This window comes from Sinohyriopsis cumingii, chromosome 18 (genome assembly GCF_028554795.1).
Source record: "Sinohyriopsis cumingii isolate HCF-2022 chromosome 18, ASM2855479v2, whole genome shotgun sequence".
NCBI lineage: Eukaryota > Metazoa > Mollusca > Bivalvia > Unionida > Unionidae > Sinohyriopsis > Sinohyriopsis cumingii.
Genome location: NC_142978.1, coordinates 20947459 through 20973082, shown reverse-complemented (window position 1 = coordinate 20973082; position 25624 = coordinate 20947459). Strand labels below are relative to the sequence as shown.

General features: G+C 35.6%; 1 protein-coding gene across 1 annotated transcript in view; it reads left to right on the top strand.

Annotated features, from left to right (window-relative positions):
- The first annotated feature begins 3649 nt into the window (after positions 1 to 3649).
- Positions 3650 to 25624, top strand: part of LOC149776191 (ras-related protein M-Ras-like) — a 67276-nt gene continuing 45301 nt past the window's right edge. The window contains exons 1-2 of the mRNA XM_089942511.1: positions 3650 to 4146; positions 9072 to 9225. Of these exons, the coding sequence (XP_089798637.1) occupies positions 3960 to 4146; positions 9072 to 9225 (341 nt within the window). The 5' untranslated portion in view covers positions 3650 to 3959. The remainder of the gene's footprint in view (positions 4147 to 9071; positions 9226 to 25624) is intronic.

The following is a 25624-nucleotide window of genomic DNA, read 5'->3' as shown; positions in this document are numbered from 1 at the left end:
GTTGTTTTTTGGTCATGATGTAGGTAAGATCAATTTTATGTTTTTTGGGGATGTTTTCCTTCACGTCCGCGCTTTCACTATAAATTGAAACTCGTTCGGCAGTCCAGCTACCCTTGTTGATTGATCAACACCAAAAATGAACACGAGACTGGAGAAACTGTTGGAACTTCATGTGCATCTGGAATATGCCAGGCGCATATTAAATGAACTGGCCGCGGAAGCCATTGTGGAGGAGGGAAGGATAAGAGAGGAGGAGGAAAGAAGAAACAAAGAAGAGGAGGAGAGAAGATATAAAGAAGAAGAGGAAAGAAGATACAAAGAGGAAGAGAGAAGATACAAAGAAGAGGAGGAGGAGGAAAAGGAGAGAAGAAGAAGAAATTTCAGAATCCCAGAGAGCGAAAATTGGGATTCTGAAGCGACATATCCTGCCTCTGCTCTCTCCCCCAAAAAGGTAAAAAGTAACTGGGGGACAAGATGTGTATGCGGCGCCAGGCCTGGAAGGTGCCACCATTAACCAGGTGTCCATGAAGTTCCAAACAAAAAAACAGCCCTTTTCAGGGCTACCCAATACTCTAGAAAAGAAATAACGATCGATTTGCCAATGTGTGTAGGTAGAGTAGTGTGATTATAAACACTAACTCTTTTTTAAGATAGTGTGAGGGTATGTGTTTGTGTGTTGGTGCTTGTAAGAGCTAAGGTATGTTTGTGGGAATAGTAGATTATGGGTTTCTTTATTGTTTCTTAGCGTAGGTGAAGAGTATAGTTAGGGTTCTGTAAGCGCTCACGTACGATTGTGTGGATAGTAGATTATGGATTAGTTTATTGTTCTTAGCGTATGTGGAGAGTATAGTTTGGGTTTTGTAACCGCTCACGTACGATTGTGTGGATAGTAGATTATGGATTCGTTTATTGTTTCTTGGCGTATGTGTTTGTGTGTTTGTGTTTGTGTGTTTGTGTTTGTGTTTGTACCCGCTCACGTACGATTGTGTGAATAGTAGATTATGGATTTGTTTATTGTTCTTAGCGTATGTGAAGAGTATAGTTTGGGTTTTGTAAGCGCTCACGTAAGATTGTGTGGATAGTAGATTATGGATTTTGTTTATTGTTTCTTAGCGTATGTGGAGAGTATAGTTTGGGTTTTTATTATATGAAATGAGAAAGTATAGTTTGGGTTTTATTATATGAAATGAAAAAGTAGGGGGATGTTTTCCTTCACGTCCGCGCTTTTCGTATAAGAACCCACAGTATTCGTCGTTCAAACCATTCTGCAAAGAATAAAAAAAGAAGATGGCTTCTAACCAAATAGACAAAATGGAAAAATTGCAAAACGTCCTCGACAATTTAGGAATGATAGAGCAAATGTTGGTTAACCTAAACGAGGATCACTATTCTTATAGTCCCCATCGAGTGAAGATGGAGATAAACAATTTACGAAAAATGAAGGTAATCATCAGTGATCTGTTGAAAGAAATAAAGGAGGAGAAGGAGGATGAAGAGGAAAGGATAAGGATGAGAGCATGGAATGAAAAAATTGAAAAAGAAGAAGAAAATGAAAAGAGGAAGAAAGAAGAGGAGAAAGAGAAGAAGAAAGAAGAGCAGGAGAAAAAAAAGAAAGAAAAGAAGAGAAAGAGTGTTGGAGATAAAATAAGAACTTGGTGGAGAAAAAGAAGAAACTAGAAGCAGAAGAAGAAGAAGAAAACCCAAAGGCCCTTTTCAGGGCCAGCCATATTTCTCGAAAAGAGATAGCCTTTCCATTGCCTACCCCTTTTTTTAAAATTTAAATTTAAATTTAAATTTAAATTTAAATTTAAAAAAATTTAAAAAAAAAAAAAAATCCCAAAAGCCCAAACTCTATTCCCCATGTTAATTTCCCTTGTCCCTAGACAGACCCAAACTCTATGTTAAATTCCCATTGTCCCTAAAGTGACCCACGATTTCTCTCCATGTTAAATTTCCATTGTCCCTAATCTGACCCAGGGGTCTTTTTAATGCTAAGTCCCATTGTCCCTAATGTGCCCCACTTAACTACTTATAGTTTTGGGCCTCTTCTTGTACAATTATGTTTCAACAGTTTGTGCTTTAGTACGATACAATATTTCATTGAATATTTTTGTATTTTGCTCAGTCAATTATAAAAAAAAAATAATTCTAAATATTTAAATTATTTCACTAATTTCTTTAAACAAATTTTCAAACTGATGTTTGTCTCATGACACATGGCAGAGAGCACAAGTCATAAATTTCGTATCTTCACTTTCGTTCATGCATTATTTCTTTCACTAATACGTTCTAAGTTTTGTAACCGTATATATTAAAGCAGAAATTTATCAATTTATTACGTAATTAATTAAAAAATTATTATAATATTGATTCCATAAATAAATAAAACACTGTGCAAGACACGATGAATATCAGATTTTAAAAAGAAGTGAAGATTTACCATAAATTAAGTATTTATGTTGTCAAAACGTTTCATTTATACAAATAATATTTTTTTAAGATCGTAGGAATTTTATTTTATCGCAGAAATAAATAAAAATATGTCACATTCATCGTGACCCAATTACAGTATGTATGGAGTTTAAGATCATACAGGTGTCCCAGACAAACCGTTACACGACTTAGGCTCAGCGTATATCAAATCCCTAGTTAAGCATATTTCTTCAAATTGACAATACAGCTTAAGGTCATGTTTTAAAGGAGAAACCAATTTTGTCTTGGTCCAATCCAGAACTCTTCAAAATCACGTTCAGTTACTTTTTTCCCCCAGATGTAAAAAACCATTCCATAAGAACTAGAAATGCACTAAATATAGGTAAAAGTAAAATTTTGGAAATTTCGAAATGACATTTTTTTTTTAAATAGCGAATTGTTGAATCTGCTGCTTTTGCACCATTAACTAACGTACCTTGGATATCTGTCCTGTTCTGATGGATTTTTTTTCTCCAATAATAAGCGTCAGGTTTGCCTACACTGATACTTTCTCACTGTATGTCAATTTGCTATTTCTACTTAAGAAATTTCGAAAAATACATTATTGAAGAAGTGTACATTTTGTGTGTGTGTGTGTGTGTGTGTGTGTGTGATATTTAAGGAGTGTTAGTTCATGAATAACAACAACAACAACAACAACAATAATAATAAGAAGAAGAAGAAGAAGAAGAAGAATCATAACAACATCAACAACAATAATAATAATAACAACATCAACAATACTACTACTACTAATACTACTACTACTACTAATAATAATGACAATAGTGAGGACTTTGTATAGCACCCAATCTTTAGAACTCTAAACGCTTTTCAACACCTATATAATGATATAATTACAAAAAACAAACACCGTGAAATTAGAAAACAGAAAACATGCTGAAAATATTTAAGGTAAGGAGACATTATTAGTTCTTTAAGTCTTGCAATCGAGTCTGTATAAATGCTACTGTACAGAAGTATCAATAGATCTTTTCCACCAATGAAATATTACTTATCATAAAATGGGATATTAATATCTTCCAACAGAAATTTGTTACCAAATTTAATAGCATAAATACTGGCGAGTAGGGATATAGCAACGACATTAATAGAAATGATCAAATAGATAGTGCATGGTACTGTCTCTGCTTTATATCCGTGTAACGTGGCGTTTTAATTCTTTTTGTTTATCACTCGTCATATATCTCGCTTTTACGTGTAAACAAGAGTTCATACGACACACGCCGGTGTGTGTATTCACTTGGTACGTCGACACCACCCAGTTAACAGGAAAACACGTGAAGAGAATAAGGTTAAGGTCGTTAAAGATGGCGGCCCGCTAGGGCAGCTTTCTGTTTGAACAGTAAAAGTACGTGATATATTGGAAATTTGAATGGCAACTGATCATACTTTTACTGTAGTAGAAGGATAGAGGCATTAATACTTATTTTTATATATAAGGTAAAGTTGAACTGCTACAAATAATGTCAAAAGCGCCGAGTGAAAACTTGACAACTTACAAACTCGTGGTGGTCGGGGATGGTGGCGTTGGAAAATCTGCACTTACAATTCAGTTCTTCCAAAGAATGTTTGTGGAAGATTACGACCCTACTATTGAGGACTCTTATATCCAGCACACAGAGATAGACGGAGAATGGTGCATTCTTGACGGTAAGTTTATGACATTTTATTAGTTGGAAACCTCTATCGGGGGCGTATCTTCGTAGTGCAGATTGTATAGTCGTACAACGTAAGACCTCAACGCTGATATTTATGTTTTGGGCGTCTAGGTCTTACTGCCCAAATAACGGCGCTGTATAGCATGTTAACAAGTCATTTAACATGGGAACGACAAGTCAGATTTTCAGGAATATCTCACACGCTCGGCAGCCCATATTGGCGCTTTTCAACAAGTCATAATGTTTTAGTCAGACTTTACTTAATCTGATGTCTTTTTCCTACTAAACTGAAATTCCCACATAAGCAGATGGACAGATTTTCAAGTTCCACTGGCCTACATTTCACTTGGCTGGGGAATGAGATGGAAGCTGGGAATACCAAAATCGGTTAAAAGGATGATAAGAATCTTGAACGAAATGAAGCTATCAAAACACTTTCTTCAGTATTAATATATTTGCATTCCCAGCTTCCGTCACATTCAAGCAAACTGGAATATAGGCCAATGAAACTTGAAAACAGATCCATTTCTTTTGTGAGAATTTGATTTTATTAGGAAAAAGACATCATAATAAGTAAGCCTGACTAAACAATTATGACTTTAATATGTAGAAAATCATTATTTTAAGCAACAGACAGTCATTTTACGTCTGAAAAATCAGAGGGCAAGTCATTTTTGCTTTCCTAACAGAAGAAGGCTAAGTTTACATTTTTCAGGCAACTTAGTCGCCCACTTCACCTGGTAGCGTGACCCCCTGAATATATATTCTTGCTTCTCACAATCATAATCTCACTTGTAAATTTAAGTTCTGACGGATTGGCCAGTTATCATCCCTATCCAGTAGAGTAAAATCAAGTACAACCAAGTGATGTCATTATATGAATAGGGATAGAAACTGATTAAAGTAAATAATTCAAATCGAAATCATTTAAGTCAATATTTGGTTTGCTTTTTATAATTATTAAGACAATTATAAGATCATAATATAAGAATTTATGCAGATATATACTGAGAAAACATGTAAAATCTTGTGTATTTCAGTCTTAGAGTGTATTTCTATGTTTCTAGTAAGCAGTGATTTCCGCTGGGTTACTACAAACAATGAAATATGTTCAAAAATCAATATACACAAGTATGTACATGTTTTATATGTATATATCAGGGTACACGCTGAAAATGTGATTTGTGAATGTTTTATTAATAATAATAATATAATAATAATAATAAACTTTGCACAATGAACTTTGATATTAAGCAATTTTAACACAAAATAAAATTTGTACCCATTTTTAGTACATGTATTATAAACAACTAATCAGTGCATGTATGCTGTTGAATGTCTGATGCAGTACTAATATACCTTATTACAGTTTTTAAAATATTTAAAGAAAAACAAAATGATTGATATCTGAAGCTGTATGATTGTACTTATGCAGATTACATAGACTTCATGATGGTTATCTTATCTCACATTTATAGGGCTTTAATTAAAACCATAAACTAATTTGCTTTTCACAGCTGTACTGCTTAATCGGTCATGCTCATCATCGGGCCGATTATTAGAACAATCTGTATAATCTGTATCGGCAGAACTTATCGGTGCCGATGTATAACAATTTGTCAAATTATAAATTCAGTCATAACATTCATCTTGACATGGCTTGAATTTTAAACCAGAATTAAATAGTTGAAATTAAGGAATAAACATTTGATTTGGGGTTAATTGAAAGACAACATATTTGTAAATTTAAAGTAAATACTTTTTAACATACTTGCTGTAAACTATCGCTGATTGTCTGCACACAACAAATTATCAATACCATTCATGCACTCATCCCAGTCACAGAAGCCAACCAGCCAATGAGGATTCATGTTGCTGTTGAACTTCCAGCATACACATTAGCAGATAGATAGGCAAATTAGATAGCTAGCGAAATTTCCAACTACTACGAAACTATGACTCACTATAGTTAATCTATTCTTAGCCAGTCCTGCAATGCTGCTAATCAATAAATAGCACTCGCACTCTGAAGCAGCTGAACGCTGACATACAGATATTATGCAGAATTGATACTGGCATGCCAGTGCCAGCTATGTTACCCCTGGATACCCCAGCTGCTTCAGCGTGTGACTCGCACTTTAGTCTGGAATTACTTCAGAGTAAATGCAGACCACAAGTTGAAAGCAAGCTGCATGCACTTCCAGAGGTGGAAAGGATTCCAAAAACTATATGACATCAAATCTTGTCCAGCACTTGCACTGCAAGCACATCATCAAACATGGTCTGTTTCTGGCAGATAAAAAAGAAAAGGATGCTGCACAGTTAACATCAGCAACTGCTACAACCCCTCATACTACAACTATTGACGCCATGCTGGACGGGAAGCAACCATTTGCATTTATCGGCCCGAGAGCTATTAGTTGGCACAAAGGTATTGCAGAGTTCATGGCAGTAGATGTACAACCATTTTCCATTGTTGAAGACATTGGATTTTGACATCTGATGGCCAAGGCTGAATTGCGCTTTAAAATTCCGACTCAAAAGTACTTTTCCACATCCCTGATACCTGACATGTATAAGGCGATACAGAGCAAGGTGCGTGATTTAGTTTCTGCCCAATCCACCCTTAGTTTGACATCTGATGCGTGGTCAGACCCATCCATGGTTTTAGCCTTGTTGAGTCTTATGGCACACTGTCAGACAGAAGACTTTCAGCGAAAACAGGTGATTTTAGCAGCAATGCCTCTCGATGAATTACACACAGGAATACAACATTCTAAAACCTCATATCCATGTTCTTCTGCATCAAGGAGGTGCAACATGGTTAAAGCAATGCGTCTGGCTGAAATCAACAGCATCAGCTGTTTTGCACACACGCTGCAGCTCATTGTCAGAGATGGCATTCTGTCACAATGAGCTGTCGAAGATGTTTTGGCAATCTCATGATCCATAGTCAGCAAGTTCCAGCACTCCATCCTGGCACAACAGCAGCAGGAAAAAATTTGGCGTTGTCCATAAGAAACTCTTCTAGGCTGTCAGGACATGCTGGAATTTTATACACAATATGTTGGTTGCATTATATGAAAAAAAATAAGTCTTGGGGGCTTACGCTACTCTCTTTGAGCCTAGCCCAACAGTGGGTCTTGATTAACAATATTATGGACATGTTAGTCCCATTCGCGGACATTACCAAGGAAGTAAGTGATAGCCAAACATCAGTATACATCATTCTTCCTATGCTGAAAATGCTCCGAATGTTGCTCGAGAGCATGAAGTGAGTCGTGGTATTCAGACAATGCGCCATGATATGTTGACGTCACTAAAAATACACTTTGCTGATGTTGCTAGCAACAAGAATCTTGTCTTGGCCACCATCTTGTATCCACAATTCAAACATCACCTATTAAGTGAAGAATTACTTGTGACCAGATCCAAAAAATGTCTTAGAGCAGAATACATCATAGTTGCATCAGCTGACAAGCAGGAGGACCCCTGACCACAAAAAGAAAAACTGAAACTGAAACGCCACTGGATCATCAATGTCGCATCTCTGGGATTTGTTTTCTGTGGCCTGTGACAAACCTGTCCATACCATCAACGAAACAACCCACGTGGATGACGCATTTGACGTGATGCTTTAATTGTATCTGGTTGGCCCTCTGTTGCCATGAGAAGAAGACATATACGGCTGGTGGAATGTTCACAGATTTCAGTTCCCTTACTTGGCCAAATTAGCTAGATGCTATTTGTCTGCACCAGCTTAAAGCATTCTGAACAAGCAGCTGTTTAGTGGCGCAGGCCAGATTTTTTGGGATTGTTACGAGAAGGGAGAACTGTTACTGTTGCTTAAATACAAGCTACCTCAACTAGGCTTTCAGTATTAGCTGCAGCCATCATACAGTGATGGCTAACTTTAGTTTTAAATCATGCGTATTATTAATTTTAATTATTATTGGGCTATCATTATTACATTTTTTAAGTCATTTATTGAAATCTGTTAATGGCGAACCTGCATCATTGAACGTAAGTTAAAATACTAGCTTAATACTTTTTCATTCATTTGTATCTTAAATTGGCAAACCATAGGTTTTATCAGTGTTAGTTTTAAAGTTTTTCAACTTTTATGTTTGTGTGATCATTGTTTTCTATAAATAGCAAAGTATTTCTTATCCTGTTTCTGTTTATTTTTTTTATAGAAGTTCAAAAAATTCACTTGCCGCATAAACAACCTTGTAATAACTTGCACAGCAAAATACCTGCTTGTATTACATTAATAGGTTTATGTTTCTGAACAAGTCATTGTTATAAAACAAATAATAATGAAATAATCGGTCTCATAATCGGTATCGGCAATTTTAATAATAGGCTGTACACTGTGTCGGCATAATTGGCAAAAGTGGCATCGGTAGAGCTTTATATTGGGTATATCGTGGAAAAGTGTGAAAAGTCCAGGATTTTATATGAGTCTTGGTAAATGTAGATCAGGAGTTGATTGTTCATACTTAGATCTTTGAATTGTATTGAAACTTTTCAAAAAGCCAATTTAATCTTCTTTTTATTTTCTTTTTCCACTATGGAAACCTTGTAAAACCTTAAATACAACAACTTGTTGATATATCTGAAATCATACAGAAACATGATATACTGATACAATCTAGAAAAAATAGTTGGTACTGTTGACTGCATAGTCAAGTTGGTATTAAGGGTTATGAAAGGGCAGATAAAGCAGCCAAAGCTGCCATGCAGTCACCAATTCTCAATGGAAAACACCATATACAGACTTTTAATATTATATAGTGTTGGCATGTTCTCTATACAGGGGAAAATATGAGAATGACAGTGCCTCAGACACCTTATGAATAACATGATTATAAGAAGGAAAATTCTGATTTTATCTGTATGTATTGGGTCTTTCAGTGCTTGACACAGCTGGGCAGGAGGAGTTCAGTGCTATGCGGGAACAGTACATGAGGAAAGGAGATGGTTTCCTTATGGTCTACTCTGTTGTGGACAGAGCCAGCTTCAACAGCATTCCTGGTTTCTACACACAAATACTAAGAGTCAAAGATAGGTAAGAGTAACTGTGCATACACATCACATTTAAATCTTGACATTTGCTACACATCATAAGCACTGTTTGCTCTCTACATGTGTTGTATCCCCAAGACACATTACACTGCAGTTAGGAGTGAATATTTCTATCAGAAATTGTAATGCAATATAAATGACAGTATTGCATTACTTGTTGATACATGTATTTAGTACCAAGCTGACCATTTTGAAAACTTATGAGACCACCTGCCAGCATGATCCGCTGAGATTGTAAGTTTTATTATAATTAGCCCACTCCCAAAATATGCATATTTCTGGTCAGCAGACAGTCCCTGTTTCTCATTGCTGACTCTACACTTTTTTCCTTCATGGTTTGTATAAAAAAAATCACATAAATTATATTAAATATATTATGTTTAAAAATGTGACTTGTCTGCCCTAGTTTTAAAACCAGTGCAATAGTAAACAATCTTTTTGACTTGATAATACGTTCTGCTAGATGTTTTTCTGCTTTTTGCCACACTGCAGACTTTGTAGAGATATGACTAAACAATTTTTTAAACTATGTTAAAATCACATACACACACATTTATTGCTGGGGGAATGAGAATTGTGTATAAAGTTGGAGATGAAGTTTGTAACTTAAAGACAAGTAATGACCACATTTTACATCTGGATGAAGTTAATACATGTGTGGCAAGGTTATTATTTATCCCACCAGAATAATTCATGCTGTCAAGGCATCATTGGTCACTGTCTTCCTTGCATTTAAAGCAAGTGATTCAAGACATCACTGTTTGGCTACTTATTGAGTACAAGATTTAGTTCAGACTTAATTGACAGTGATTGTTAGACATTATTAAACCATGCATTTAACTGGCAGGGGTGTTCTTTTATTCTTCCAAGTAGAGTATGGTAGTCTGGCATCTATTTGCTATTTACCAGGAAATGCCATACAGGTGTAATCATTTCAAAAAGTTTGCTATATTTCAAAATACAGCAAAAATTGGAGGTAATTATTAATCAAATTTTTGTGTTTAGTTCGGGGGGGGGGGGGGCGTATGGGGAGGGGTTTGCATTCTGTGTGCACACTGTTATACCAGGAATTATTAAACTCAGGGTATTGCAATTTGAGGAGTACTATACCCACATTTCACTCTTTGGGTAAAATTTTTTTTTTTAGGTATCTTTCTTGATCTACGATAAAATTGTCAAATTTAAAAACTGTTTCCATACAGTCAAAAAAATGTCACTGATTTACATTTAACATTTTATTGGCTTTAGTAAAGACTTTGCATTAACTATGGCAACATTGCACCCTCTGTATCAGCTGTTGGAATCATGAAACTTCTTGAAGCAATGCATCCTCACAAATATTGCACCCTTATCACAAAAGTTGGTAACAGTGACCCATATTTCACACTTTATGAACTTGGGTTTAAAAGTATGTGATTGAGGTTTATTTCTCAAGCTTTGTTCATGCTATACCATAATTCATGTTTTTTTTGTGTGTACACAATCCAGTTATCAAAATAATAATTATTTACACATATCATAATTTGAAGTACATATCACTTTGTATTTTTCTAAAAATCCATTAAATTATCGGACATAAAATTTCTACTAAGAAGATTTACGTTTGTAAAATAGGTCGAAAATACCATACAGTATTGCCATTTTGTTTTTACAAAAATTAATAATTAATTGTTGGTGAGAAAATACAATGATTGATGCATAACCTTTCTTATTGTCATCACACTATCTACTGGTGTTTATTAACAATAGGACAAAGGACTTCACAGACCATACATTTAAATATTATTGTTAATTAGTTCTCTTTATTAAGTCCATCACGTAACAAAACACCACATGCATTTTAAAATGAGTTTGGAAGCCGTTTGGTATTTTCTTATCCAACAAAAATTACATCTCAGTACATGTTTAAGTAAAGACCACAGACCATTTGTCAACTAGTCTTCTTGTTTCATTATAGTCATACAAACAGAAAATATGAAAACCTTGTCATTTTCTATTGTAAATTTGAAAGTCACAGACTGTTAAATAAATTCGTATACACCACTCCCTCGATAACTCGCGCACATCGGGGTCCAGAAACATCGACTGCACTATAAGTGAGGAGCGAGTTATCGAGGGACCTATAAAATAAGCCCAAAACCAATAAAGTGATTGACGACATAATGGAAAAATAAGGGGGAGGGGGTAGGCAGATTATACTGTTGAATACTCACTTTATAATCGTTCTGAGATTAACTGTTAATAAATATCTCTTCATAACGGTGTACTTTATTATTTTCTCATAGGACAACATTAATTTCAGGATAAATTACAGTATATTGAGGCGATCATCGAAAACATTATTCCACATGGTTTCCGTTCGCTTAACATGTATACCACTTCACACATTGTGTACTACGTCACTAATTTTTATGTTGAATTGGATACATTCTAGTTTTATTGTTTGATCCAAATTAGACGTTTTTTTTATATACAAAAGATCGACTCTTTTCGAGAAACAGTGTCGATCGAACGATAGATAGATAGATAGATCTGAATGCGATAGAAGTAAAATGGAAAACAAAAAAAACAAGGGTTAATCAGTACTAACATATTTAATTGGTCTACAAATTTAAAACAATGTAAATTAGAACAAGTTAATACTTGCCGTTTGTGCCACGCTTGACAAATATCAATTCACTTTTTGAAAAAAAAAAGTTAATTTGTTTTTTTGTGTGTTACTCCTTGGTTTCTCTGCTGCCGAGCAAAATCCCTCAGATTTCTCAACTGCATGAGCTTTACGTAGTCAACATTTTGGGTCTCCAGCCACCTTATGGCAATATCAAAATATTTGATTGCTTCCTGTGCAGAGGGGTGGGGGTGCAACATCTGCGTCTGCATCACTTTCAACACTTGTGTTACTCCAGTTATAATCGTCATTTTGCTGCAAATTTGTTCGCTATAGAAATAATTATAGTTTCATCTGACGTGTATTCGGCTGTGGGGCAATCATTGTCAGCACAAATCCATTCCTCCAAATCATCAAGAGAAACGCCCATCTCAGGACCATGAGTCTGTACGAATTTCTCCCAAATAGCCTCGGCATTAATGACATCAGTTTCACTGAAACATTCGAAGTCACTATCATCGTCATTGTCTCTGTTACTGTTTTGCTTTACGTCAAAGGCAGCTCCAAGACCCTTAATCCAGCACCCGAGGTCTCTTGTAATCGATTTTTTTTTTTAATGCAACAAACACTTCCCCAAGTTGTTGATCAAAACAAAGCCGGCATGTAAATGTAATTAGGTTCTCACAGAAGTACTCACAGGTTTCGATGTGACGGTCGATTGACTCTTTTCATGTTTTCAATGAACAGAATATGTTGTGATTACAGTGGAACCCCGCTATAACGCGATGATCGGGGTCCATAAAATCGGATCGCGTTAAAAGCGGGGTCGCGTTAATGCGGGGTTTTACAATATTTAACTTTTTTTTCCGAGAACATATACGTGTATACATGTACAATGATCAAAAGTCGGCTTATCATCAGATGAATATTAACTGGAATGCATTAATTAAGATATATTCAAAATAATCGAAGGCTAATATATTTATAGGTTATTACTGTGCATTAAAAACATTTACTAATTTTTATTTGTTTGAACGATAATACAGATTGACCGATAATACCAGACTATCGCTATATCATGAAAAGTGTATCAACACCGTATGCTACCGTGCCGTCGTGGCATGCAGTTCATCCATAATGGATGTAATTTCATTGAAAATCGTACAGATTTAAAATATTCAATAATTTTGTAATAGTCTGAATTCGTCGTGTAAAATATAGGATGAACAAAATATTGAAACCATTTACTTGCCGTCTGATATCGTATGGTCATTGCATGCAGCTATTCCCGGGTCTACATACGGTGTCTGTACAAATTTCATACAGCTAAAATTTTATCATATGCGACAACTGCAAGAATAATTAACAATCAACGCATGATTTCAGCGTGCAAATAACTTTTATTTCAGATTTTGTGAACATCAAAAGAAACATGTGAAAACTGCTAAATTAATACTTCTTTTAAGTTGAGTAATGCCAATGATGTGTCGACGGATGCGTTATTATCTGCTACCATTCCCTTTATCATTTCACGGCGATAATTTTGTTTAAATACGGAAATTATGCCTTGGTCAAGTGGCTGGATTTCTGACGTAGTGTTTTTCGGGAGGTACGAAACTTTGATCTTGCCATCACTGCTGACAAGATTTTCCGCTGGGGGGTGGGCAGGGCAATTATCCAGCAGGAGGAAAGCTTTTTCCTCCAGCTTGAGTTTTCGTAAATGAGCCCGAACATCTGGAACGAATGTTTTGTGAAACCAGTCGTCAAATATGGAGCTATTCATCCAAGCATTCTTGCTGTTAGTGTACTGAAATGGAAGTGCCTTCATATTTACATGATGAAAACATCTGGGAGCTTTCGATTTTCCAATCATCAGAGGTCTGACTTTGTGGCTGCCAGACTTGTTAACACAAAATAAGAGAGTCACTCTGTCCTTCCTCTTCTTGAAACCTTCTCGTTTGTGACTGTCAGTCTTGGTTGCAAGGGTGCGATCGGGTAACATTTTATAACATAAACCAGTCTCATCGCAGTTGTAAACTTGGTCGGCTGTGTAGCAACCGTCCTCCAGCAACTTTTTAAGCCCAATCGGGTAGGAATTGGCAGCCTCTTTGTCAGCGGAGCGGATTTCCCCAGACACAAGAACTTGGCTGATAGCGTGCCTTTTCTTGAATCTGTCTAGCCAGCCATTACTCGCCTTAAATTTGGAATCATGTCCATTGATACGGCGATCAAATTTCTCTGCTTGGGCTTTCAGAATTGGGCCAGAAATTGGAACACCTTCTGAGCGAGCTTGTACAAACCATTGGTACAAAGCTGAATCTAGGACATTGTAATTAGCTAACTTAACCCTTTTACGCTGTAAACCAGTTTCCTCTTCAAGAATGTTGGGTAGACTACGGAGCTTTCCTTCATCTGTTTTCCACCCTCGCAAAGTGGACTCGCTGATTCCTAGATCTCTGGCAAGCTGAGTTTGTTGTTTGCCCTTCTTTAGTTGATCTAGGGCATACAGTTTCTCTTTAGCAGAAAACGACTTGCGTTTTTGAACTTGCTTTTCCATAACAGTAAAATATTTTTTTATATAAGCAAACAACGTACACAGATAAAGCTCAATAACTAAGTAATGAAGGCCTGCAATGGTTACGAATCACTTTTTATATAAAACAAAATTAAGCTGAACGGATGTACAATTTCATACCCTTTTAATTTACAGATAATAAAGTGGATATTATTTACTTTCAACTGTTTGTTGTTTGATCACACCGCCAAGCACAGCATACATGTTGGCGGCTTTCGTCCTTTGATGTTTATTAAATTGTGCGACTCTTGTATCAACCACAACTTTGTCTGCTGCTTGGCTGTGATTGCAGTTAAATAAGAAGCCCATGTCGGCTATTGTTTGAGCAACGACTGTATACAGAATTCATGGAAGACAATCACAAAGACGATTTACTGGCTTTACTCATGGATCCGTAATAAGTAACACTTCCGATAATCTTTACTTCGGCTTAACAATTCAAAAACCTAATGAAACAGTTTTCTCTTCTAGAGTAGAATACGGAGCTTCACCACAACCTGTTCAAATTGATAAATTTCAGAAGCCAAGCGTTGTACACACTATTTCTCGTACGTTATATATATCGTATTATTTTAGAATTCATACACGATCACTTCTCCAAAATCACTTAAAGAACCAGGATAAATTGTTAAGTTCCGATCGTTTATTATTAAAAGTCATACGCGAATTCTTCCACCAAATTATAATAAACGTTTTACACACTATTTCTCGTACGTTAAACAAATATTTTCACGGTCCGATAAAAATACACGTAAATGAATTCCAAATTTCAGGAACCATGCCACGATCATATTATTTTAAAAGTCACAACTAATCTCATGCCCAAAATGAAGTTAATTTCTTGTTTTGTTTTTTTTTACTTTTCTCCAAATTTTTTTTCTCCATGTGTGAATGAATATACGAAATTTCGGGAGCCATGCTACGACCGCGTTATATCCGAATTCGCGTTATGGCGGGGCGCGTTATAGCGGGGTTCCACTGTATAATGTTTATACTGAAACGGAATTAAAGGATTAGAACATGACTTTAACACAGGAAGACGTTTAATTGGTATTTATTTCATTCTCTGTTGCCACCTGTTAGCATTTACCAGAAGTTTTCATTGATCGCTATTTCACCAGACTGTTTATTTACAGTATAATGACAACTATTTATCATAAAAACTTACATAATATATGATATCTTTAAACAGAGGTCTCGCTAGGATTTTAAAACTGGGTCTTTCTGCCTCTGAATTCAATCACTAAATATCAGTACATTTTCTCACTCAGCCGCCAGTCAAAGCCTTTGAACTAGCTGCCTAGCTGCTGCATCATGTTCTTTTTTTTTTTTAATGTACTGTTATAAAATGGCAACAGTACATCAAAGAGTCTTTCAGTCACTGAATTCTGTCATTGTAAATATCAGCACAGTTAACTGATCGACACATTTTCCCACTAAGCAGGTGGCTGAAACAGGACCGGCAAATCTTCGAATTTTCCCGCACACCTATTACATGCGTACGGAGGATTCCCACCTCAGTGATTTTCTGCGTCCCAGATCAAAAATTGGCGTCCAAATACGCGTAATTAAGCGCTTTTGAGATCTCTGAAATTAATTCTTCTTTAGAACCTGCAAATTTCAAAATATAGATTATATTTTTACGGGCATTAATCACCATTTTCAATGATAAAGCGAGCGTTGTATCAAGGTTTAATTTATCAATTGTTATCGTAATTTGTTCACGTTCAGCATATTTTAAAGATATTTTAAATACATTTTCTCTGGTAAAAATCGGGTGCCAAGACGGACACCGCGTTATAAGTGGGATCGCGAGTTATCCGGGCGCAAGTTATCGAGGGAGCAGTGTATATACATTTACTATCTTTAAGTGCTTGTACTGTTTTGACTTGAATATAATTGACATTTTATTGCATATGATCGCTTGTCCTTATAACATCTGATGTGTGGACAATGGCTTCAATAGTACATTGTCAGATTCTCATTTCCCTGAAGAGAGCCTCATTTCCCTACTGGCAGCCTCACTGATTTGACACTTCTGTTGATTCTTGCCCTCAATCTGGTTTCAACTGGAATAAAAAGAGCGCTAAGTATGTTTAATTACCGTGTAAATAATGCTGCATATCCATGTGGTTGTTGTGACAATGTTTATCATAATTAAAACAAGAATGAAGTTTTTATTTAGTGGTGTTTATTGATAATGGAATATGTAGTAAGATCGTAATACATGAGGATTATCTCAGTCGTCAGGTAACTGAAAATAACATCTACAAATAAAAACCACCGTGAATAAATATGGTCTTGTACACTGACAAAATTTTGTTTCATCTCTCTCACACACACACACATACACACACACAAACACTAACTCGCTCTGACTAAAATGTGATTTCAAGTTCTTTATTTTTTATTGCAATTTGATAATGAGATTATTGTTGCTGTAAAAATACAAGTTGCACTTAATTTCTTGACAATGCTAACTCGTGTCATTGCATACAATTTACCAATAATTAATACCCATAACTAATACATGTTCAAACCATCTTAATCATTTTGCCAACATTACACAACATAACAGCAATATATGCTCAAATTTTGATGAGCTTGCACACTGAGACATAATCCTCTCTCTCATTCACTAATGACAACTAAAATCTTATTGAGTACTTTTATTTCTTTTGGTAATTAGGTTATTGAGTTGAGAGCAGAATGAGATAAAGTATACATTTACCTTGTACTTTTGTACCGTTAGGTTGTCGAGTAACATGTGTTCCTTAGAACTTGTTCAGGTACGATCCCGATATTTTTCGTACACAGTCAGTACCACAAAATGATAATTGTTTATTTTGCATATACTTTTTCTTACACTGAAATTAATAATTATTTTTTCGTTTGTAAAAAATTACATGAAATACGGTAGTCATCAGACTATTAATGCCTGATTCTCTGTTAGTACACACTCATATTCTATTACCTTCATTTTCATAGTTTATTGGATTTGATTAAAATTTTGCTATATGACCAAGATTTTTCCACCCTTTGTACATACATTTTGACTTGGAATCATGAAACTTAGTGAGGTGATGCATCTTGATAAATATGACACTCTTCAAAATATTAGGTCATTTTAATCAATATTTTATGCATCACTGACCAAAATTTGGTATTTGCTTGATGATTGTGTACATTTCTGTTGCTACCACACCAGTATAGACAACATGTAACATTTTTCTTGCTTTGGTAAAGCTTTTGGGTTGGGTCTTTTTCACATAGGTTTCTTGCATGCTATGTATATACTGATGAGGAAGACTTTTTTATGAGCTCTAGTCTGTTTTCTGAAGTACAAGGTCATTATGGCCCATATTTGACACTTCACTGACATGTGGAAATTTATTCTCTTCTCAGGAACTGTTAATGCTAGATTATGAAAGTAATGAAAATATGCATCTCTGTCACTACTGCATCCATAGAATGAAAGAAGGTCATCTTGACTTATATTTTATCTTTTACTGGCCTTGGTTTAGGTTTTCGCATTTAGCTCACGAAACATGAGTTTTTGGCATGCGACATGCATTCTGTCCTTTAGAGAATCATGAAACTTGGTGAGATGATACATCTTGATAAGGGTCTCTACTGTCTTACAAACTTTCATCTGTGACCTTTATTTCATGCTTCACTGAGTTTGTTGATTTTTTTTTTTAAAGTTCATTTATTGGATGCTGTTTATATTTAAAATATCATGAAACTTGATAATTGGGTGCAGATCTGTTAATGAGTGACACTTACAACCAAACACACTTAGAACCAAAAGAAGGTCACTGTGACCTACATTTAAACATTACTAGCAGAGACTATGTATTTTTGTTTTGCTCCTGACCCCTGAATATTTGTCTATGATGCTATATACATGTACGTCATAGCCTACACAGAAGACACACACTGTCCAGTGGAGCTGCAAGTAAGAAATAATTGGTAAACTGTGATGGGTTACCCTCAGCAGCGTAACTGTGGATTATATATGTGAAATAATATAGGTATTAGATTAGTGGACTGCAGTGGCTAATCAAGGCAGTTACTGATGCATGATGATCTAATACACTGACTGCCACAGCAAAGATATTTCAAATCCATGATTTCACCCAGCCAGTAAATTTGGCTTTTAGTTTGACTAAGATTAGATTTAAGATGCAGATTTAAGAATATCATTAAAATAATCTTTGATTTGTATCAATTAATTTTTACATCAACTGTGATACAATCGAAAAGAATGTTCTTTTTTATTGCTTGTTGTTACACGGGGGGAGTGAATGTCCCTCCGTATTTGGTTTTCGTTACCTAGGGGTTGACCGCCCTCGATGTTATTGCCCGGTTTGAGTAAATATAAATATAAGTGGTGAAACTTATAGGTGGAATAGATAGAGATCTGAGCCGGTATATAGAACAAACCAACATGAGTCCCCGTACATATAAACAAACAATTTAATCAATTACATACAAACACTGTGAAAATTCATTACATCAGGAATGTACTCTGCTTTTAGAAATTTAACTTTCACCGAAATACAAAGAAAACGCAACTAGATTAAAATAAGATAGTCGATCTGTTACTGATAGATTTAGTTCATCATAGGATCGAGTGAACAATCGAAGTCAACGTCTTGTACGGTTTCATAACCTGCTCGTCCTCAGTCTGTTTTTGCTTCCTCTGTCGCTGTTCAGACCCTTGGATCTCCGAATGATACTTTCTACCACCCGTTTCAGGACACTCTCAAAATACTTCTTTAGAAATTAATACGTCGCAGGGTTGCGTCACAGGATTATATGTCTCATTGCACTCTTATCTATGCTTCTTCGTATAGGTCTCAGAATAACATCACCTCATTCGTTCCATATGTCTCTGGAGCTATTTTCTCCTTTTTAAATAAATATAAATAGAGACAACCTAAATTTCCCGTTATTTATGAAATGGTTAATTCTTCATTATTCTCCCTTGTTATCAGATTTCACTATCAGTGCTAAACAGACGCTAAGGCTATCAATCGACTCCACATGTCCTATAATGACCCTAGTTAGTCAAATGGCTAATTCGTTACGCCTTGACCTTACACATTATCGACTCCACATGTCCTATAATGACCCTAGTTAGTCAAATGGCTAATTCGTTACGCCTTGACCTTACACATTACCACATACACAGCGAATAAATAGGATACATCACGTCAATCAATTACTAGATCATTTCCGTCAATACACACTTATTCTTAAACATACGTGAAATCTTCTAAATTTGGCGAATTCACACGGATTCTTGTAATCATATTAACTAATGTAATGCATTAAATTCTTAGAACATAATTCTTATGCAAACAAGACGACAAATTCAAACAATTCGTCAAACTTATCTAAAGAAGATTAATGTACAACTTCCTGTGCATAAACTCAACACAGTTATACTTCATAAAGCAAATTATTACACGAATGTAGAAAAAAGATTCATGCAGATACAAATAAATAACTTAAGCAAAGCATTATATATGGCATCAACAAATTACATGGAATTGTCACACTACCTTTGCTGTCAACGTGTCTCCCTCTAATCGGTAAATTAGTTCGTCGGTTCCTTTCGACAATCGTCCCCTTTTTGGACAACAGTTTTACAGAAATTTCTTGCAAATTCCCGGAGTCGTAACCTTTGGGTATCCTCTTGTAGGAAAAGCTTAGACTGATTAAAATTCGATGCGGGCGATATTAAAACCTATGAAATTTTGTGTTGGAACACACCCTCTCATTTAACGTACCAATCAGAATCAAATATCTCTGCCACCTTTTTCCAGAGGCGCCAAAGTCAGGGTCAACTTGACCCTGGTAGTTTGAGTAACAGAGTTTCTGTGTTCTCTCAATTGTGACAACTTTACCATGAAAATGAAGTTTTCCTTGTCCTAAATTGTCCGCCAGGCTGCTGTATAAACAAATGTTTAATTAGGAACAGAATTCTCCCTCTAAAGGACATTACCGTACACGGTAGTATGGCGATATGATACGCGCTTGTCTCCATAAATCTAATTAATGGTTGTCTGGTCTCAGCTATTGTATTCTTGTTAGATCGACATAAAATTTGCCACTTCACACTTGTCTTCTGTGATGTACGGATGGATGTATGTATGTATGTATGTTGTTGTTCTTGGGTTTAACACCATTTTTTCAGCACAAGATAGGCTATACATGGCGGCCAGTATAACTGGTGGAGGAAGAACCCTGGAAAACCCAGGGAAGAACCACCGACCCACGAGAAGCTACTGGCAGGCTTTCCCATGTACCCACGCTAGCAGAGCCTTGGACTCGAACCCATGCAGGCAAGGGTGAGATCGCAGTGATCCAGAATGGTGAGCGCTTTAGACCACTCGGCCACTCAGGGCCCCTGTATGTATGTATGTATGTATGTATGTACAATACACACATCACAAATTTCAAATTGCCTACTCTATACCTTGGACACATTGGGCAAGATGTCCACTGTGAATAGTGGGGGTCCACTATGTTAGGAGGATGTCCACTTTAGTGGAATCGCAGGTTTTATTGCAGACGTGACAGGTTTAATGGCATGCCTTGTGGATATTATTGCTGCGACTAACCTCTGCCCCAGAAGTTCTCATACTGTGGTTCGCTGACCACTGGTCATCCACAAGCTCTATTCAGGTGCTCCACAGAAAGGTTACAATAGTTAGCTAACCATACAGTCAACAGGAAAGATCATTAAATTATATGTCAAGACCATCAGCAATGCTTAAGTTGTCTATGAAAAAATAGTTTGAGAACCACTGATCAACCATAGCAGGTGTCAGTTTCATACCTTTATGTGTAAAATCAATACAGTGGAAAAATTTCATGTGGTATTTAGTAGTGACCTAGACAGGCATAAGCACAGACTATCTTTTATAATGTAGGAAGGAAAAAGAAATGTTTTAAATTTCCTGGATACCCCTCCCATTCCAGCTGCATTTCAATATACATCAAACAATTGTCTAGTTGCAATGTACATCCCTGTTGATTGAATACATGTGTATCTACTATGTTAGTGTGTGTGAGTGTAGAAATTTGACTGCTGTTCAGTATCAAATGTTAACTTCCATGTTCTTTCTCAATAAATGATATTTCATAAAGTGATAAAGTGCTTGTTGTACTGATTGATAATTTTGTCATAGTTTCCCTTTCATTTTCATACTGTTTCCATGATAGAAAATGTTCTTGTAGCTGTGCTTGGTAGACTTGGAAAATGACAATTTGATTATTGAACAGTTTAAAAAAAATTAAATGTGCAGAATTCATCTACACTGTATTGATAGCTGCATTTAGTCACTGGTCTTTATTAAAGAAGTAATTTTCATGAAAAAAAGTTTCTTTTTTCAGCACTTTTTTCATGACTGTATCATTAGACATGTTTTTGGTAGTAAGCAGTTACTTATGTTACATATAACTTCCTCCACTGAGTCGATGACAGTCATTCAGGAAGTATATATATGCACAGTTCATAGCAGACGCTGTTGGGTACCTTTGATGCTTAGCTTCGTTATGTGTCTTAGCAACAATCTTTCAAAATAAATATTAACTGCTAATGGAAAATATTTCTTCTGATGAAAGAACCAAACACTTCAAAGCTGAAAGGATTATAGTTGGTGGAAATTGACTTGTAATATGGACTGAGAGAGGTTAAGTTGTGATAATTTTGTATAATAATGGTTATTAGGAGTATAAGGCAAACCATGATTTTTATGATTAATTGAATCAAAACAAAACTAAAAAACAACAAGCTTTCCTTTTTATAACAAAAATACACCTTTAGTATTTTGTAACAAAATGAGTTGCTATAGGCAAAAATGAAAGAGATTGCTGTATTTACAATAGTTATTGCAATATTAATTTTAAAGGTAAGTTTTTGTGTACTGTATGTTCTCAGACACATAATATTTTTCCAGTCGTAAGTGTTGGGACACCTTTTCAATCATAATACAGATACTTAGTTGGTAAGAAGGATTAATAAAGGGTGTCAGTGGCAGGATTTGAAAATGAAATCATTCAAAACTTGCATGTTGAAAAATACATTCAAACTTAAATTTTATTTAATAACTAAAATAACCAACTGCTGTCAGTGTTGTTTGTTTATACTTTTATTCTGAGCTGCAACATTTTGAAGAACATGAGTTAGGTAAGAAAGAATAATTTATGCATTTGAGAACCAGTTCAATTTTATCTGTTCTGATTTTTGCTTCAGCAAAGTTTCTTGTTGATGAAATATTATGGTTTATGTGCCGTTCTTGCTCATTACACCATTTATTTTGGCTAGATGATTTTTGATGAGCACAATGGAAAGCAGACATTTGAATGTGAAAACCTTGTAATATTGTGTCATTAATATCATTATTCCTTGTAAAGTATTTTTGTAGATATGTTTAAAACAGTATGGAAAAATTCAAATTGTACAACAATATCAGTGATTGGTGCACAAAATGTTTTGTAAGGGATCAAAATGTTATCATTTTATGGTGACTCATGCAATGGTGTCTTCCATGTCTGATCATGTTTCTGTGTATTGTTTGATTTTGTGCTCCAGTACATGTAATAAACATTTTTTTGCCTTCATTGCCCTCATGCAATATGTCTTGCCTTGGTCAAGCAATCTTCATATCTCGCCTATAAGGGCAATAAATGTATACTATACCTGTACATTAGCCCGATGGGGCTACCAGACTTTCAAAGTGCATGAATGGTAGCACAGACTTTTAGTCTTCGTGTTCTGAACTGCAGCACATACACTGTCAGATGCCACAGCCAGACTAGCTTTCCCATTGTATGCACTTGCTTCTAGAGCTATTTCTAGGACTTTTTAAGATGAAAGCCTATGTCCAAACATTTCTAGGAAAACTGGGAGTTCACTGTTTACTATAAAACCTTCAGACCAGTTTTTGTTTTTCTAAAAGAGATAGAACAGGAACTGGAGTGTTTGAAATAGCGACTTTCCACTGCACTTTGGTTATTGAACTCATGTGTAATGAAGCTAAAGAAAAAAGCTCAACTGTTACAGCTCATGTTGGAGAGGTGTTTCACCTCTCTCTTGTATAAAAATGTGGATCCATAAACATCAGGTATAGTTGAGTGTAATCATAAACATCAACCACAGCATAGACGAGGACATAAAATAGCAGTGGGGACTCAAATTATGGTTAACCCTTACAGTTGGACAGGTGTGTTTGTGTGTGGTGGTGGTGGTTGGTGGGAGTCAAGCATCATTGATTGATACATGAAAACTATAATCTCTTCTGTCTTATACAAATTCTCTATAAATGTATTTTTTTAAAATATTGGATATTATGTCAGAAGTCCATTGAAGTTAGTAAAAATATGACATACTTTTTATATACATCAAGTTGACATGCATTACGCACATATTTGTTTATCATTAAAGTTTGAGTTGCCTCCCTCTAAGTATGAAATCATAAGCATGCATTGTATGAATGCACAAACGAACTATAGCTTCATGGCTAGAATTATACACCTGAACCATTGTAGCAAAATCCATCAAAAATTTTGTAGATGTCTTTGGTTTGAAATTTTAAATAAAGTAGGCTGATCTAGGCCTGAATGTCACTGTTGTGTTGGCACCTTTCATGTGTTGTAATCACCTAGAGACAAGTAATTGGTTAATTAGCTTCTATCAGGCAAGTTACAGATTAAATCCAGATTATCACCTGAGTAATGACTTACCAGTAATGGGATTCTTAAACAGCTGTTTGCAGACAGATCACTGACAGTCAAATCATTTCAGATTTGAATAGAACAGGACATATTACAGGTATGACTGTTATAGTGAATTTCACTTGACTGGACTTATTTAATTGGTATTTATTTTAATAGTGTTGACTCCAGTAGGAATTAACCACCATTGATATTTTGTTGTATATTTTATTATTTATTGATAACAATTTTTTGCTAATATGAAAATTCAAAATTTGTATGCTCTAACTGCAGTGTTTAGTAGTATAATGAACAGTATATCAAGCTTTCATTTATCTGTTTACAAATTGGATCTTGGTTTTATTACATTAAGCAATTAAGAGCCTATTTTGCCTTTTTTTTTGGTATGAAATAAGTCAGATCTGCACCTGAGTCTGGATTATAAGCAGGTATGTGGATTGTCTGGGCATGCTAAATGAGGGAGTTTTGTAGTCAACTTTGATTTAACCCTTTATATCTTTTTATTTGCTTCATATAGAGATGTTTGGTAAGTATAAATACCACTCCTACAATAAAGACACACTTGATGATGAGCCCATTACCTGCTTCAACAAAATTATGGCAAAATTTCCATTCTCATTAAAGAAATCCTTTCCAGTAATAAACCCACTTCTTACTTTTCTAGCAGTTTACAAGGCAGGCTGCCCATGGGCTTATAGAAATACTGTAACCACTTATTACTTTTCTAGCAGTTTACAAGGCAGGCTGCCCATGGGCTTATACAAATACTGTAACCACTTATTACTTTTCTAGCAGTTTACAAGGCAGGCTGCCCATGGGCTTATACAAATACTGTAACCACTTATTACTTTTCTAGCAGTTTACAAGGCAGGCTGCCCATGGGCTTATACAAATACTGTAACCACTTATTACTTTTCTAGCAGTTTACAAGGGAGGCTGCCCATGGGCTTATACAAATACTGTAGCCACTTATTACTTTTCTAGCAGTTTACAAGAGAGGCTGCCCATGGGCTTATAAAAATACTGTAACCACTTCTCGTTTTAAGCAACATATAGTAATACTTGGGGCTGGAATAAAATGTCTGAACTAGCTTGCATGTGCAGAATACATACTGGTACAAATAATTTCAGAGAGATCTAAATTATAGATAATAGAACTGTGCTTGTAAGGATAGCATTGGGTGTGGGTAGCATGTGTATTATCTTAGTTGTCACTTTTCCCAGGGTTTGGAGTCCTGGAGCCAACAGAAGACAAAGATTGATATAGGTTGTTACTTAGCCAGTGTTGGCATTTCTCTGGTTTCCACTACCTTAGGCATTATCATCAGTCATGCTATCTATTTCTCTGGTTTCCACTACCATAGGCATTATCATCATTCATGCTGTCAATATCTCTGGTTTCCACTACCTTAGGCATTGTCATCATTCATGCTATCTTTTTCTCTGGTT